Raw genomic sequence first — 13876 nt, 5'->3', positions numbered from 1 at the left:
TCAGCTCGTTACTCCTGTGCCCCTGTTCCTCCTCTTCCTCCACTCCAACAACGGGACCACACACAGCACAGCGCCACCGATCAGAGCAGGGATTCCCGACAGGTAGAACGCCAGGTCATAACTGCCCAGTCGATCATGGAGGATCCCTGACACACACACACACACACACACACACACACGATGGTAAAAATGAAGAAATGACCCAATGCTGGATCTTTTTTTCCCAACACATATAATCTTCTCACTCGGATATCAAAGAGTAATAATAAAGCTTTATTTAACATTAAAGTACAGGGTTATGTTTGACAGCAACAGTAACACACTACTTTGTTCTCACTCCTGCATTGTTGTTCATGTTTAAAGTAAAAGTCGAAGGGAAATATTGCTACATTGCTACACAGATGCATTACGGCATGAGGCCCCACCCCTTTTCTCTTTTTAAGCAAAAAGAAAGAACAAGAACAGTGCTAAACAGATCAACAATACACTTTTTTTTGCATATTTGTCACACTTAAATGATTCAGAATTTTAATATTACACACAAGATAATCCAACCCGAATTCCAAAAAAGTTGGAATGTTTTTAAGATTTTAATAAAACGAAAACTAAAAGACTGTTAAATTACATGAGCCAATATTTTACTCACCATAGAACATAGAGAACATAACTATTAATTTTATGAGCTAATTTCAAATCTAATGCCCGCTACAGGTCTTTAAAAAGTTGAGACCCTGGACATTGAGGTTATGAGTTTCTGGAGTTTTGGTGTTGGAATTTGGTCTCATTTTTGCCTGTTACGGGTTTCAGGATGCTGAAGAGTTTAAGGTCGTCTTTGACATATTTTTTGTTTAATGTTGTCCCAAATGTTCTCTATAGGGGAAAGATCTGGACTGCAGGCAGGAAACTTCAGCACCCAGACTTTTCCACTACAAAGCCATGCTGTTGTAATAGCTGGACCTAGTCTGTGGTTTTTTATTGGCCTACTGAAATACATAAAGCCTTGCCTGCAATAAACATTGTCTAAAACATGTCTATACCTTTCAGCATAGTTCCTTTCAAAAGCCTATACTGTATCATATGCACGCTGAAGGTCTCTTTCCACTCGTCTGGAGGACGTGGCGTCAGTGATTTCCAACAAGAATTTAAAATTTGTACTCGTCTGACCATAGAACACTTTCCCACTTTGAAACGGTCTATTTTAAATGAGCCTTGGCCCAGACACCACCACCCCCCCCCCCCCCCTTTTAAATGTGTTAAAGTTGACAGTAAAGTTGGAGAAGAAAAACAAAAAAAATTGAATATGTTGCGTATTGTGTACAGTATGTCTTTTGTATTGTTAGACCATAATATTCTCAATTTCTCGATTTCTGTGCTGCATTTCAAACAGGGCCAATTGTTATTAAAATGCTTGTAACAATAATGTTGTGAATAAAGGCCACTATTCAATCATGTTCAACCAAAGTGCTGTTTTTTTGAGTGTGGCTGAAGTTTACAAAAAAGCACATTTATTATTATTGGCAAAATGTTTTGTGCACTGATAACACTAAGATTGAATTATTTGCACAGAACCCACAGCACTAAATTTGACGTTGGTAACCCCTAGTGTTAACGTGAGAATGTGTGTATGTCAGATAAACCTGTAGACATTGGGTGTGCAACAAACCAAACACCAAAGCAAGTCCACAAATGAATGGCTTGAACAACAAGTCAGAGTCAGAGCCCAGACCACAACCCAATAGAGATGATATGGAATGACTTATGATATGGAAAGAACAGAGTCATACGCATGAGACATTCGAGGAATATGACAGAGCTAAAGCAGTTTTGTAAGGAAGAATGGGCTGAAATTCCTTTAGGTGTTCTTTTCGGCACATTCAATTCCTCATAACCCCTGACTCAGATGGAGATTAGATCTGATTTCATGACAAATTAATGCAGAAAACCTAACACAGAAACTGAGCCATGCAGGGTAAGGTGTGCGGCTAGTGTTCGACAAAATTTCTGGGCATGTGCAGTTGTTGCCCTTACTTTCAGAATCTCACCGAAAAAGTGGCAGCTACTGTATGTATACTGTATATACTGAATTAATTGTGTGTGTGTGTGTGTGTGTGTGTGTACCTGCAATAGGAGGACCCGTGATCATAGGCACAGAGATCATACCCAGCACAAAGCCGAGGGCCTGGGAGGCGTTCTCGGAGCCGACGAGATCAAAAGCGATGGGAGCCGTAATGCAGAAGTAACAGCCGTCACACAGTCCCATCAGTAAACACACAGCGATCAGACCGCCGAACACGTTACACACCGGGATCAGCATCGTCATCACGCCGAGCAGCATGATGGATACCGCCTGCAGGAGCACAGGGGCATGTGGTCGCTTTAATCATCATCACTATACCTCCTTTATGGCCAATGGGAAAGCATCTGACTGCTGCTCTATAACATCACCGTAATGACCCTGTCCTCATCCTGTAAACTAGCACACAGTTACAGTCCTCAAAACTCACCGCCTCACTAATCTCATACTGTAACATCATAGAAAAACCTAATCTGGGTGCCTTTTTTTAAAGGCAAAAGCAAGAGAAGGCAATTTAAGTAAGAAGAAAGGCAGGGGAGACCCATGTGACTGTCCAAAATGATAAGTGTTGCCTCCAGACTACAGTGTAATAGAGTCATAGAGTGTTAATAGAAAGAATGATTGATTATGTATAGGAAAGAAATTGTGAAAATGTTGGAAATGCGCCTAAATGTAGCTAGAGTTAATTGTGCATTTATTAATTTGATAGACAATCATAAACAGATGGCTTAAAAAGCAAAATTATAATGCCTACACTGTTGTAGGTCTTTCGGCTCCCCCCATCAATGGGTTACCACTGGGGACTGGGGACTGTCCACACTCTGACCATATGACTGGGCACTCTGATGAAACTCTCTGATGGTAACTGCGTATTGGGACTTTCCTCATATCAGGCAAAAAGCCTTTCACTGAGCTTGTCTGTGCAATAATGTGTGTGTGTGTGTGTGTGTGTGTGTGTGTGTGTGTGTGTGTGTTACCTGCATTAAGACTTTGTAAACTCCAGGGACAAAGTCAGCCACACGGCCAAAGATGAGACGTCCCACACCAGACGTAACACTGAGACACACCAGTAACACCTGCTGATTTGTATCGGGACCGAAATGCTCTTCCACATACTTCATCTACACACACACACACACACACACACACACACACACACACACACACACAGTTCAGTTTATCTGATCAAATATCAGAATTTTAAAAATCTGTTGTGAATGCCTTATTGAGCATAAAAGTGGAAAGCAAGCACCATCTATCATACCATTAGCATCTAAGGTAGCCTACCATGCATAGATCAGGAAATACCTACACTCCAATGAATGACAGGCAAGATAATGAATTTCTGCCAATGCTGCCCCTAGTGCCATTGCACCTTGTTCTTAAGATTTGCACCATCCACTCATTATTTGGTGCCCTTCAAGCTTAGGTGCCCTTTAAGTATGCTTGGGTGTATGCGCACATGTAACAATCCAGTAATTGTACTCATGGACCGTGCCACTTGTCACCCCGAGGTGGTCTCCCTTAACAGGGCTACAAGTATAGCCTCATTTTCAGCCACACAGATATCTTATATCTGACATAATGGCCTGTGAAATTATTTACAAATTCTCAACCTGCATTGTGACTGGGATACCACATCCGCTGAAGGATACTCAACAAGTGTGCATCCTCATTCCACCTCCAGTCGCTGTCGCTTTGTTCCTGCCCGTTTCTTCTTCTTACTCTGTCGACTCTTCTCTTTCAGGGGGCACCACAGCAAATCATCTGCCACTATATAACTCTATCCTTTGCATCCTCTTCTTGCACACAAACTAACTTCATGTCTTCTCTCATTACATCCATCTCTCATCCAAATCTCCTCTTTGGTCTACCCATAGACCTCCTGCCTGGCAGTTCCAACCTCACCAACCTTTTACCGATATATTCACAATCTAAACATATCTCTACTCTAAACATCTCTAAACCAACTTAATCTAGACTATCTGACTTTACCTCCATCTAACGTGGGTTGTCCCTCTGATGGACTCATTATTGATCCTATCCATCCTTGTCCCTCCCAAAGAGAACCTCAACATCTTCATCTCTGATACCTCCAACTCTGCCTCCTGTCTTTTCTTCAGTGCCACCGTCTCTAAGCCGTAGAGCATCGCTGGTCTCACCACTGTCCTGTACACCTTTCCTTTCATTCTCGCTGATACTCTTTTATCACACAACACACCTGACACTTTTCTCTACCTGTTTCAATCTGCCTATACACGCCTCTTCACCACCTTTTCACACAGTCCATTCTTCTAAATTGTTGACCCTAAGTACTTAAAGTCCGGCACCTTCTTTACCTATGCTCCATGTAGCCTCACAGTTCCACTTGGGTCCTTCTCATTAACATACAATTCCTTGATGCTGACCCACCTCCACCCTGAACTCTTCTGGCACATCTCACCACTGTCTTACAGCAGTTCCTTCCCCTTTCAACATTTCAAATAAAGAGAAGCCATATTGAGCTTGTTGGACTAGGGCCTCCAAATTTACCTTCACAGAATGAAAGTATGCTGCCATGGAAAAAGGAGCCCTGGCAAGCAAATGGGCCATCAAGGAGCTCTGTTACTACCTTACAAGGTGAAACTTAACCTTGGTAACTGATCATGTACCCCTCCAATGGACCCCTGATCATGTACCCCTCCAATAATTGCTTTACAATCTAAATAAAGAGATATATTTTTCACGAAAGGGAAATAATGAGGAGGAAGCAAGAACCACCACAGATTCAACTAGTTTTAAAAACAGTAAGAAATAGAATGAACGGCAATCCTGTTGCTTAATATATGACATATGTATGTATTTTCCTATGCCAAGCTTAGGTTGTTCATCATGAATCTTATTAGAAATGATGATAACTACAATATTTAATGCTCATATCAGACAGTGACATGATCAGAACCAGTCAGATTTCTGGGCCCATTTTGTTGCCAGTCAGGTGAACTTCAGAGTGTAATACCAAGTGTACAACTGAATGTACAGTTCCACAGTATCTCTAGCTAATGCCTAGGCTAAGAAAAGCCCATCCTTCACCATCCATCCTCACGTCTTTCTACAGAGGGGTGAAAGAGAGCACCTTGAGTAGCTTTATTACCATCGGGTTCTGTCTCAACTCAACTGCGGATACTGAGGACAGCTGGAAAAGATAATTAGAGTCGCTATTCCCTTCATCACATTTACATTTACACACTCTCAAAGACGCCAGCATTGTGGATGATAACATCATTTGAATCTATTCTGATGGGACGTCCACAGAAACATCGACTTATGGATCCTCTCTCGCCATCTGGAAAAAGGTACCAGAGCATTCCGGCCATACAAGCAGACTATGTTTAACAGTTTAGTCACAAGCCAGACTTCTGGACTAGACACACAAACACACACTGACCAGGTGGACGTAGGGAACGAAGTATCCAAACAGTGAGGTCAGCATTCCGAAGGTCCAGATCCTATAATTTAGACTCCTCCAGATCTGGACATTACAGATCCTCTTTAACGAGACCTTCTTGGACTCCACCCTCTGAGGGAGGCGGGGCTTGTAGGTGAATCCGGCCAGCACGAGCACTAACATGAGGATGCAGAGGACGCGCAGGGTGTTGTGGAGGCCAACGCGGTCCAGCAGAGACGGAAGAAGCAGGGACAGAGACACGGTGAAGACGCTGCTCCCCGCTGTCACCACGCCGTTCACTAAACCCAAACGCTTCTAAGGTTAAGAAATTAGTCAATATATCATTCATTACACATTATTAACATATACATAAACATTACTTATTAATAACTAAACAAACCTTAAAGTAATGTCCTAGGATGATGAAACTTGGCTGATATGCAAATGAACAGCCGCATCCAAACACCACACCATATGTGAAGTACATAAGGCCCAGAGACCTGCAAACACACACAGTCTTTAACGATCTTTATAAGTAAATCAGTCAAAGCTACTGTGAAAGATTCATTTAATCCACAACAATAAACACAATAACCTAAAGTCTAATCTAAAGTATCTTTATTTAACATAAAAAAGAGAGAAAGAATTACTCCTGATTGGTGAGTGATGTACAACCCGCTGTGAAGTCTTTAAAAATGTTTCAGGGTTTGGAAGATCTATGTGTGTGTGTGTGTGTGTGTGTGTGTGTGTGTATAAGGTCTTACTTAACGAATGAACTGGCAAGGAGGCCAACAAGCCCAACCACAGCCCCGCTCACCGCTGTGATCCTGCAGCCAAACACGTCTGTAAACACACTGACGATGGGAGAACAGACATCTACTATCCCTATGGACAGAGAGCCCACCCACGCTGAGGAGGGACAGAGTTTAATTCAACAAAACAAAAATAAAGAATAAGATGTTATGTCTAATAGCATCTCATGATTTAGTTCAGCCTAAAGCTTCACATTTAGTTTTTCAGTGCTTTACAGATGTAGGACAGGAAGAACTTTATAAACTTATCACCTCAGCTAAATCAACAACGTGCCTGTTAGACCCAATACCAACCAGATTTTTGAAAGAAGTGATGCATACGGTTGGAGAGACACTTTTAAACATTATTAATTCCTCATTATATCAAGGTCACGTCCCTAAACCTTTGAAGCTGGCAGTTATTAAGCCTCTTCTTAAAAAATCTAATTTGGACGCGAATGAAATAACAAATTATAGACCGATTTCAAACCTTCCGTTCATATAAAAAATATTAGAAAAAGTAGTATCAGCTCAAATATGCACATTTTTGCAGGAAAACAACATCCTTGAAGAATTTCAGTCAGGTTTCAGGCCCCATCATAGTACAGAAACTGCACTAGTTAAGATTGCAAACGACTTGTTTTTAGCTTCAGACCAAGGCTGCATCTCAATACTAGTCTTACTTGATCTTAGTGCTGCATTCGACACTATAGATCATAATATTCTCATAGATCGCTTACAAAACCACATAGGTATTCAGGGACAGGCATTAAAATGGTTTAGATCATACCTGTCTGATCGATACCATTTTGTAGATCTAAATGGAAAACCGTCTGATGTAATGCCAGTGAAGTATGGGGACCCACAAGGGTCAGTTTTAGGACCTCTGCTGTTCTCAATATACATGCTTCCCTTGGGTAACATCATTAGAAGACATGGGATTAGTTTCCATTGTTATGCTGATGATACCCAATTATATATCTCAACAAAACCAGATGAAATACCCAAGTTGTCTAGATTAACAGAGTGTGTCCAGGACATAAAAGATTGGATGACCAATAACTTTCTCTTACTAAACTCAGACAAGACAGAGATATTGCTCATCGGCCCAAAAACCAGCACACAACAGCTTTCACAATTCAGCCTGCGTTTAGAAGGATGTACTGTTACTACTAGCTCAACAGTAAAAGACCTGGGCGTGATATTAGACAGTAACTTGTCTTTTAAAAATCATATTTCAAATATCACAAAAACAGCCTTTTTCCATCTTGGAAATATTGCCAAACTTTATTTCTCAGATTAAATTTGATTATATTGCCAAGAGTATCCTATCCGTATATGATGCAGAAAAGCTAGTTCATGCATTCATGACCTCCAGACTGGACTATTGTAATGCATTACTAGGTGGTTGTCCTGCATCCTCAATAAACAAGCTTCAGTTAGTCCAAAATGCAGCCGCCAGGGTTCTCACTAGATCCAGAAAATATGATCATATAACACCTATATTATCATCCCTGCACTGGCTACCTGTTCAGTTTAGAATTAATTACACAATAGTATTACTTACATACAAGGCTTTAAATGGTTTAGCTCCCACATACCTAACCAGTCTTCTGATACGCTATAATCCACCACGCTCCTTAAGATCACAAAACTCTGGACTTCTGGTAATTCCCAGAATTTCAAAATCTACAAAAGGGGGTAGGGCATTTTCATATTTAGCTCCAAAACTTTGGAATAGCCTTCCAGACAGTGTTCAGGGCTCAGACACAGTTTCCCAGTTTAAAAGTAGACTCAAGACGCATCTCTTTAATCTGGCATACGCGTAACTCATCCCATAACCTCATACTCCTGAATGGCAACTACGCTAATTCTCTCCATCTGTTCTGTATTTTTCTACCCATCCTGAGGCATCTGGAGATTGTGCGCGAGCTCACAGACGCCCCTGATTGGCTGTAGAGCCGTGATTAATGTGGGAGCACTAATTACCTCTCATCCCTCCCCTCTGAGAGAGCTCGGCCAATCAGCTCTCTCTGTGCCTCCGGCTGTGAGAGGTTAACAGCATCACCCGGGGATCGAACCAGCGATCTCCGGATGATAGGGCGAGCACTTTACCACTGCGCCACTCGGAGGCTAAAAAAAGCTAAATAATAATAACCGATAATAATAACTAATAATAATAAAAAGAAGAAGAAAAAGAGAATCTAGTTAGGATAACAGGACTTCGGGACTGGGGGACATCAGTGACGAATAACTGCAGTTACAGAAACTACAAAGTTACAGAATCATATTTCAATGCAACTGCATTGTGTTTTGTTGTACTGCATTAAACTTCACAGAAACTGCAGTTCTTTTATGTAAGGGAAAACAGTTAACAAACTATCATGCTGAAGGGAATAAAATTAATGTTACAATATGGGATGTTTGAGCTAAATGTGGGCTGTAGTTGTAAGGTACATAAAGGATGGAAAAGCTAAGTCTAAAAATCAGTGCCATGTTCGTTATAGCTTAAAGAAAGTTTCCACAGCAAAATTGAATCTGTGACACCACTGGCACTGCTCAAGCACCCAGCACCGCAGAACAGCTCACCTCATGTAGAGAAAGTTACTAAACCAAAGGATATATCATCACGCAGGCATGCTCTTGAGGTTAATGTGATGTAAATGTGAGGTAAAGTGTGCTAATACCTGTCCTGAAGCGCAGGTCAGCATCAAACTCTGATCCGAACTCCTTCAGCATAAACACAAATAAGATCCCGAAGATGTTTTGGATTCCGAACACCGACCCAGAGCACCACATGGAGGCGAGCATGACCACCCAGCCCCAGCCCCCCTCAGGGTGTTCAAACTCGGGCTGTTGCTCCACCGAGGCCCGCTGGCTTTCATTATCTCTGTTGTTCTGCTTCTTCACCTCCTCCACCTCGGTGAAGTGCATCTCGTAAGGTTTTACCTCCTGCTGCTTCGCATCAGTAAAGTTCTTATCTCCTTGGTTTACCTTTACCTCAGGCTCCTCTGCCTTGGTTAAGGTACTTTTTGCTGTATTTACTTTCACCACCATCTCATTCACCTCAGTTACAGGATTCTCATCTGGTTCCTCTGCCTCGTTTGAGACCTTATCCTTAGGATTTATCTCAGCCTCCCTAGCTTCACAATAACACTCCTTGGAGCTTACTTCAGGCTTCTCTGTTGGTACAGTAGATTTGGTTTCCTTACCAGTTTCGTGATTGTGGTTTGTCTTCTGTCATACTGAAGATGTACTTATGTGTGAACCACTGATTATTTGATAAAACCACTCCCTGACATTGACATTGTGATTGGACAGGACACAGCATTCTTGTTGAAAGTGGGAGTGGCCTGTGTGGACCCAAATAGACGAATCCACCTGATGTAAATAAGAAAGCAACATGAGTGTGTCAGAGTGTGCAAATTAAAGTTGCTGAATCAGCAGATGGTTCAGAGGGAAGCTGAGATGATCACTTTCAGAACGTTCTTACAGGTTCTACCTCTTGATACATTTGTCCCCTGCTGTTTTTGAGCAGAAAATAAAGGACTCAGGTTGAGCCTGTCAAAAATCTCCATAGTTTAGGGTTTTTTTTAATGCAGTAAAATAATATCATGTAATCATATGTTCAGTTATGAACTGTTGTACTTCACACCTCTAATTAGGTACACCATGACTCTAACTAGGTACACTGCATTTACTTTAAGAGAACATGTCACTATCCTAGAGAGAACAAAGTGGCCAGAACTTACATTTCATCTCAAAGCAGTGACGGCTGAGGAAGAACCAACGCTTGGAGCTTACAGTACACACGCAACACTGATTTCAGAATCAACGCACTGGAGAGTTATTGTCATCGGTCACTGTTAAGGAGTGTTGCACATTTACCCTCAGCACGTCTAAGAATATTCTGGTCTAGTAGACATACACAAGCAGGTTCATCCTTTAAAAGAATATGATTGAACGTTAAGTCCATGGATGACATCTTGGGGTGGACCATGGTTTTTCATGACTGTTTAAATTTCTTATTCTCCTATTGATATTTTTCACTGTTGACATAATGAAGGCTGATGAGTACAGATGGTCCTCAAGCGGTAAACTGGTTTTAGTCAACTTCTACTGTCATTTCGTACTGTGATTATGAACTTAAACAAATTCAGAGAAAAGCTACGTCTAGGGTTTTGTGTCGTCTTATAATTTGTGTTCTTTAAATTTGTAGTAGATTTGTTAACTGAAATAAATCAAAATAAATGACCATAAAATTAAAACATTGTCAGGCCGTGCTACTGCGTCAGCAGATGTCGATGTGTTTTTGCGTTATTATAAGAATTAAATGCAGTAGGCTGTTATGACCATCATAATGTTCTTTAATAAATAATAAAATATAAGATACAAGTGAAACATTAAACGAATTTACAACACAGTACTAAAGTTACAAAACAAATGTAGAATTTAAATTAAATATAGGTGTTTCTTATTTGCATCAAATTTAAGCAAAGTAAAGGTTAAAACAGTGAACCTTTCGATTTTATTATGTGTAACACTCGCGTAGCCAGAAAAAGTGGGTGTGTTGTCAGATTAATGCACAAAAACTATATAATAAACCTATATAAGCTACATAGCCTTTATAAGACTCTAATTTTATTTAAATGCACGCACAATGACGACGGCTTTGGTGAACTTGAGCGCATCAGAAAATGAACTGAAACTCTGTGTATAGTCGCCTCACAGACGTGAAAAATATATACAGTACTTACAGAAAGCAAAATGTCTGCTTTTATATAAACTAATGGAAAACTCATTTCAGATGATGTAATTCGTATGAAACGTGAATTATTGGCTCATCCACTGCTGTTTAGATGACGAGATGACATGATCACCTTCATCACAGTCGAAACCAAAGAAATCATTAATTTATCAATGAATTATTAAAATGCTCCGATTCAGTCTGCTTGCTGTTTTTCCCCAACGCATTCATAACCATTAGTCTACTTCTGTCGGTGCGCTCTGGAAAACTTTATGCGTAGGAAATGAAAGAATAGGAAGCATGCCAGCTGCCACTTTTTTATTTAGAAGTTTTCTATACAAATTTTATAATGCCCACATGACATCAAACATTCCCCATCTTAATATTTTAGCTAAGTATTTAAACCATTAAACTATTTATTTGACTATTTTAACTATTATTATTTTATTTACTTCTAAATAAATCTAAAAACAAGAACAATCAAACGTTTTTTATGTTATTGATTAAATGTCTGCTGAAAAAATTGTTCCCCTCAAAAATGTAACCGCTCGTGTCCATCAAAACTCCCAGGTGAGAAGACACTGCTTTGTGTAGTTAACATCAAAGACAAAAAAACCTTTAAAATAAACATCAAAAGCCTCCACCAAAGAGTCTGGAACGCAGAGTACAGGATGCGTCACACAGCCGCGATATATTACACTATAACCGCATTATACCAAAGACTACCAGTTAGAAATGCACAAAATAAAATACCTCCGCTGTTTTAACCATTACAGAGACATCACAGCCAGCGGCGGTTTTGGGAAATTCTTTCAGGGGTGAGGCTGCGTTGGGCGGCTACAACGGAATTAGTTTAAAATTGCCTGAAGCTCAAATCTCCGAAACCGCTGGGGCAATTCTCATACTTTTCAGATAGATGAAAAATATATATTCATTCATGGTACAAATAAAATTGTTAGCTAGTGAACCTGATTGTCTAAACAACAATTTACCGATTTTTTTAACTCATTATTGTACAGTAAAAGTCAATAGCTCTGGTTCTGATTATTCTTGTTTGCTGTATAAAGTACTCGGATGTGGAAATTAACATCACTAGTATTTCTTCGACTTTTTTATGACTTAATCTTTAATCATTTTTAAAAACTGCGTTGAATGAAAATATCACTTTGCCCCACCTGGCAGTCATTTCACAAATGACACGAAATGCGACTGATTTAATTTGGCTGTTGTCGTTTTGCCGGCGGCAGTAAGCACAGCGGTAATAGACATTCCCCTTGACTATACATACATACACACACACAAACAGCTCTGGAAAAAAAAGATCACTGTAAAATTTCCATTGACAAAAGTGTTTGATTTGTTTTTATATGAATTCGCAGTGCTCTTTTCTACCTGTATGGAGATAGCACCTTGCTAACACATCATGCTCAGCAACACTCACCCGAATTAATGGTGCATTATAATAATCAACTTGTAATAACTAGTTAGAGCATAGACAGCGTTAATGTCAAGTTATGTACTGTACATGCAAGCATTTATATCAAATTGCTGTTTCATTAAGTAAAACATGTGACCAATAATTTGTTGCAAATATTTAAATAAACACTTTAATATTAACTTGTTGACTGTTTTAAGCAGTTTTAAACTTAAAATCAGCACAATATATACATGGATGATAAAAGATTTGAAATTAAGGGCGCTGGTGACTGACAGCTTCGTGGCGGGGGCGGGTTTCCTGTCTTCTGAGCATGCGCAATAGAAGTAATTGCAACTGAACGCATTTCTTATTCGTAGTTTTGGCAGAAATTAATTGTGCTCTTTTAAGATATCATGAAATTAATTCAGAACGATTTAAAATAACTGTGGATATCCCCGAAACTTATTATGTTTAATTAGTTTCAAAATAAACCACCTATTTTTATCAAACAACACCCAGATTGCTTTTTCCTTGAGTGTGATTAAAAACTATACAAGAGATGTTTTGATAAGGAAACTTTCCATCTCTTCCATTCCAGTGATTAAAAAATGGTAACAATGTCAATTTTTGAATTCGCAGAATCTCAGTGACCCAAGCACAATCTCTCACGAGCGCACTTTTCTCTGAATACGCCATTTTCACGAGGGAGGGAGGCGATATGGGGTAGTTGCGCATTCTATACGCACCGGTTGTTCAGATGTATATCTGTTATGTTACAACTAATTACATCACTCAGAAAGACCCTTTGTTTTGGGTAAAGTGACCTAACTTTTTTCTGCATTAAAAGTCTTACATGAGGCTTATAAAGGCTATTGTATAGTTTCATCGTATAGTTTTTGCACATTAATCTGACAACAACACACACAATAAAATATAAAGGCTCACTGTGGTAACATTTACTTTTTTTTAATTCGATGCAAATGAAAAAAACGGCCAAATTCTAAATTTGAACTGTAATTTTAGTACTTTGATTATGAATTCATTAATGTTTCACTTGTATTTTGAAATACAAGTGTGGGGGGGGGGGGATTTTTTAATGGATGAGTGACACTTCTGTCACAGCTCGAGCAGAACCACAGAACAGCTTACCTCATGGAGCTAGAGTTACTAAATAAAGGATTTATCAGCACACAGCATGTTTTTGAGGTGAAGGTGCATCAGGTCATTAACAGTTTCTGAGCCAAACTCCTTTAGCATGGACACAAATAAGATTCCAAAAATGTTTTGGATTCCGTACACCAACCCAGAACACCATATGGAAGGGAGCACGACCACCCCGCCCCAGCCGCCCTCATGGTATTTAAACTCACAGTGTTCCTTCACAGAGGCCTGCTGGCTTTCCCCGTCTCCACCATTCACC

The 13876-nt window shown here is 39.9% G+C and overlaps 1 protein-coding gene across 1 annotated transcript; it reads right to left on the bottom strand.

The window, feature by feature from the left end:
• Positions 1-13152, bottom strand: LOC128541657 (monocarboxylate transporter 10-like). Its single transcript, XM_053512177.1, has 9 exons — positions 13126-13152; positions 9464-9526; positions 8980-9247; positions 6266-6410; positions 5902-6001; positions 5502-5816; positions 3052-3195; positions 2119-2347; positions 1-146 (listed from the first exon to the last, which is right to left on the bottom strand). Exons 1-9 carry the CDS (start codon positions 13150-13152, stop codon positions 1-3), a joined length of 1437 nt encoding a protein of 478 aa, XP_053368152.1.
• Between the last annotated feature and the right edge of the window lie 724 nt (positions 13153-13876).

Source organism: Clarias gariepinus, chromosome 2 (assembly GCF_024256425.1).
Source record: "Clarias gariepinus isolate MV-2021 ecotype Netherlands chromosome 2, CGAR_prim_01v2, whole genome shotgun sequence".
Classification (NCBI taxonomy): domain Eukaryota; kingdom Metazoa; phylum Chordata; class Actinopteri; order Siluriformes; family Clariidae; genus Clarias; species Clarias gariepinus.
This window is presented reverse-complemented; position numbering and strand designations above follow the sequence as displayed.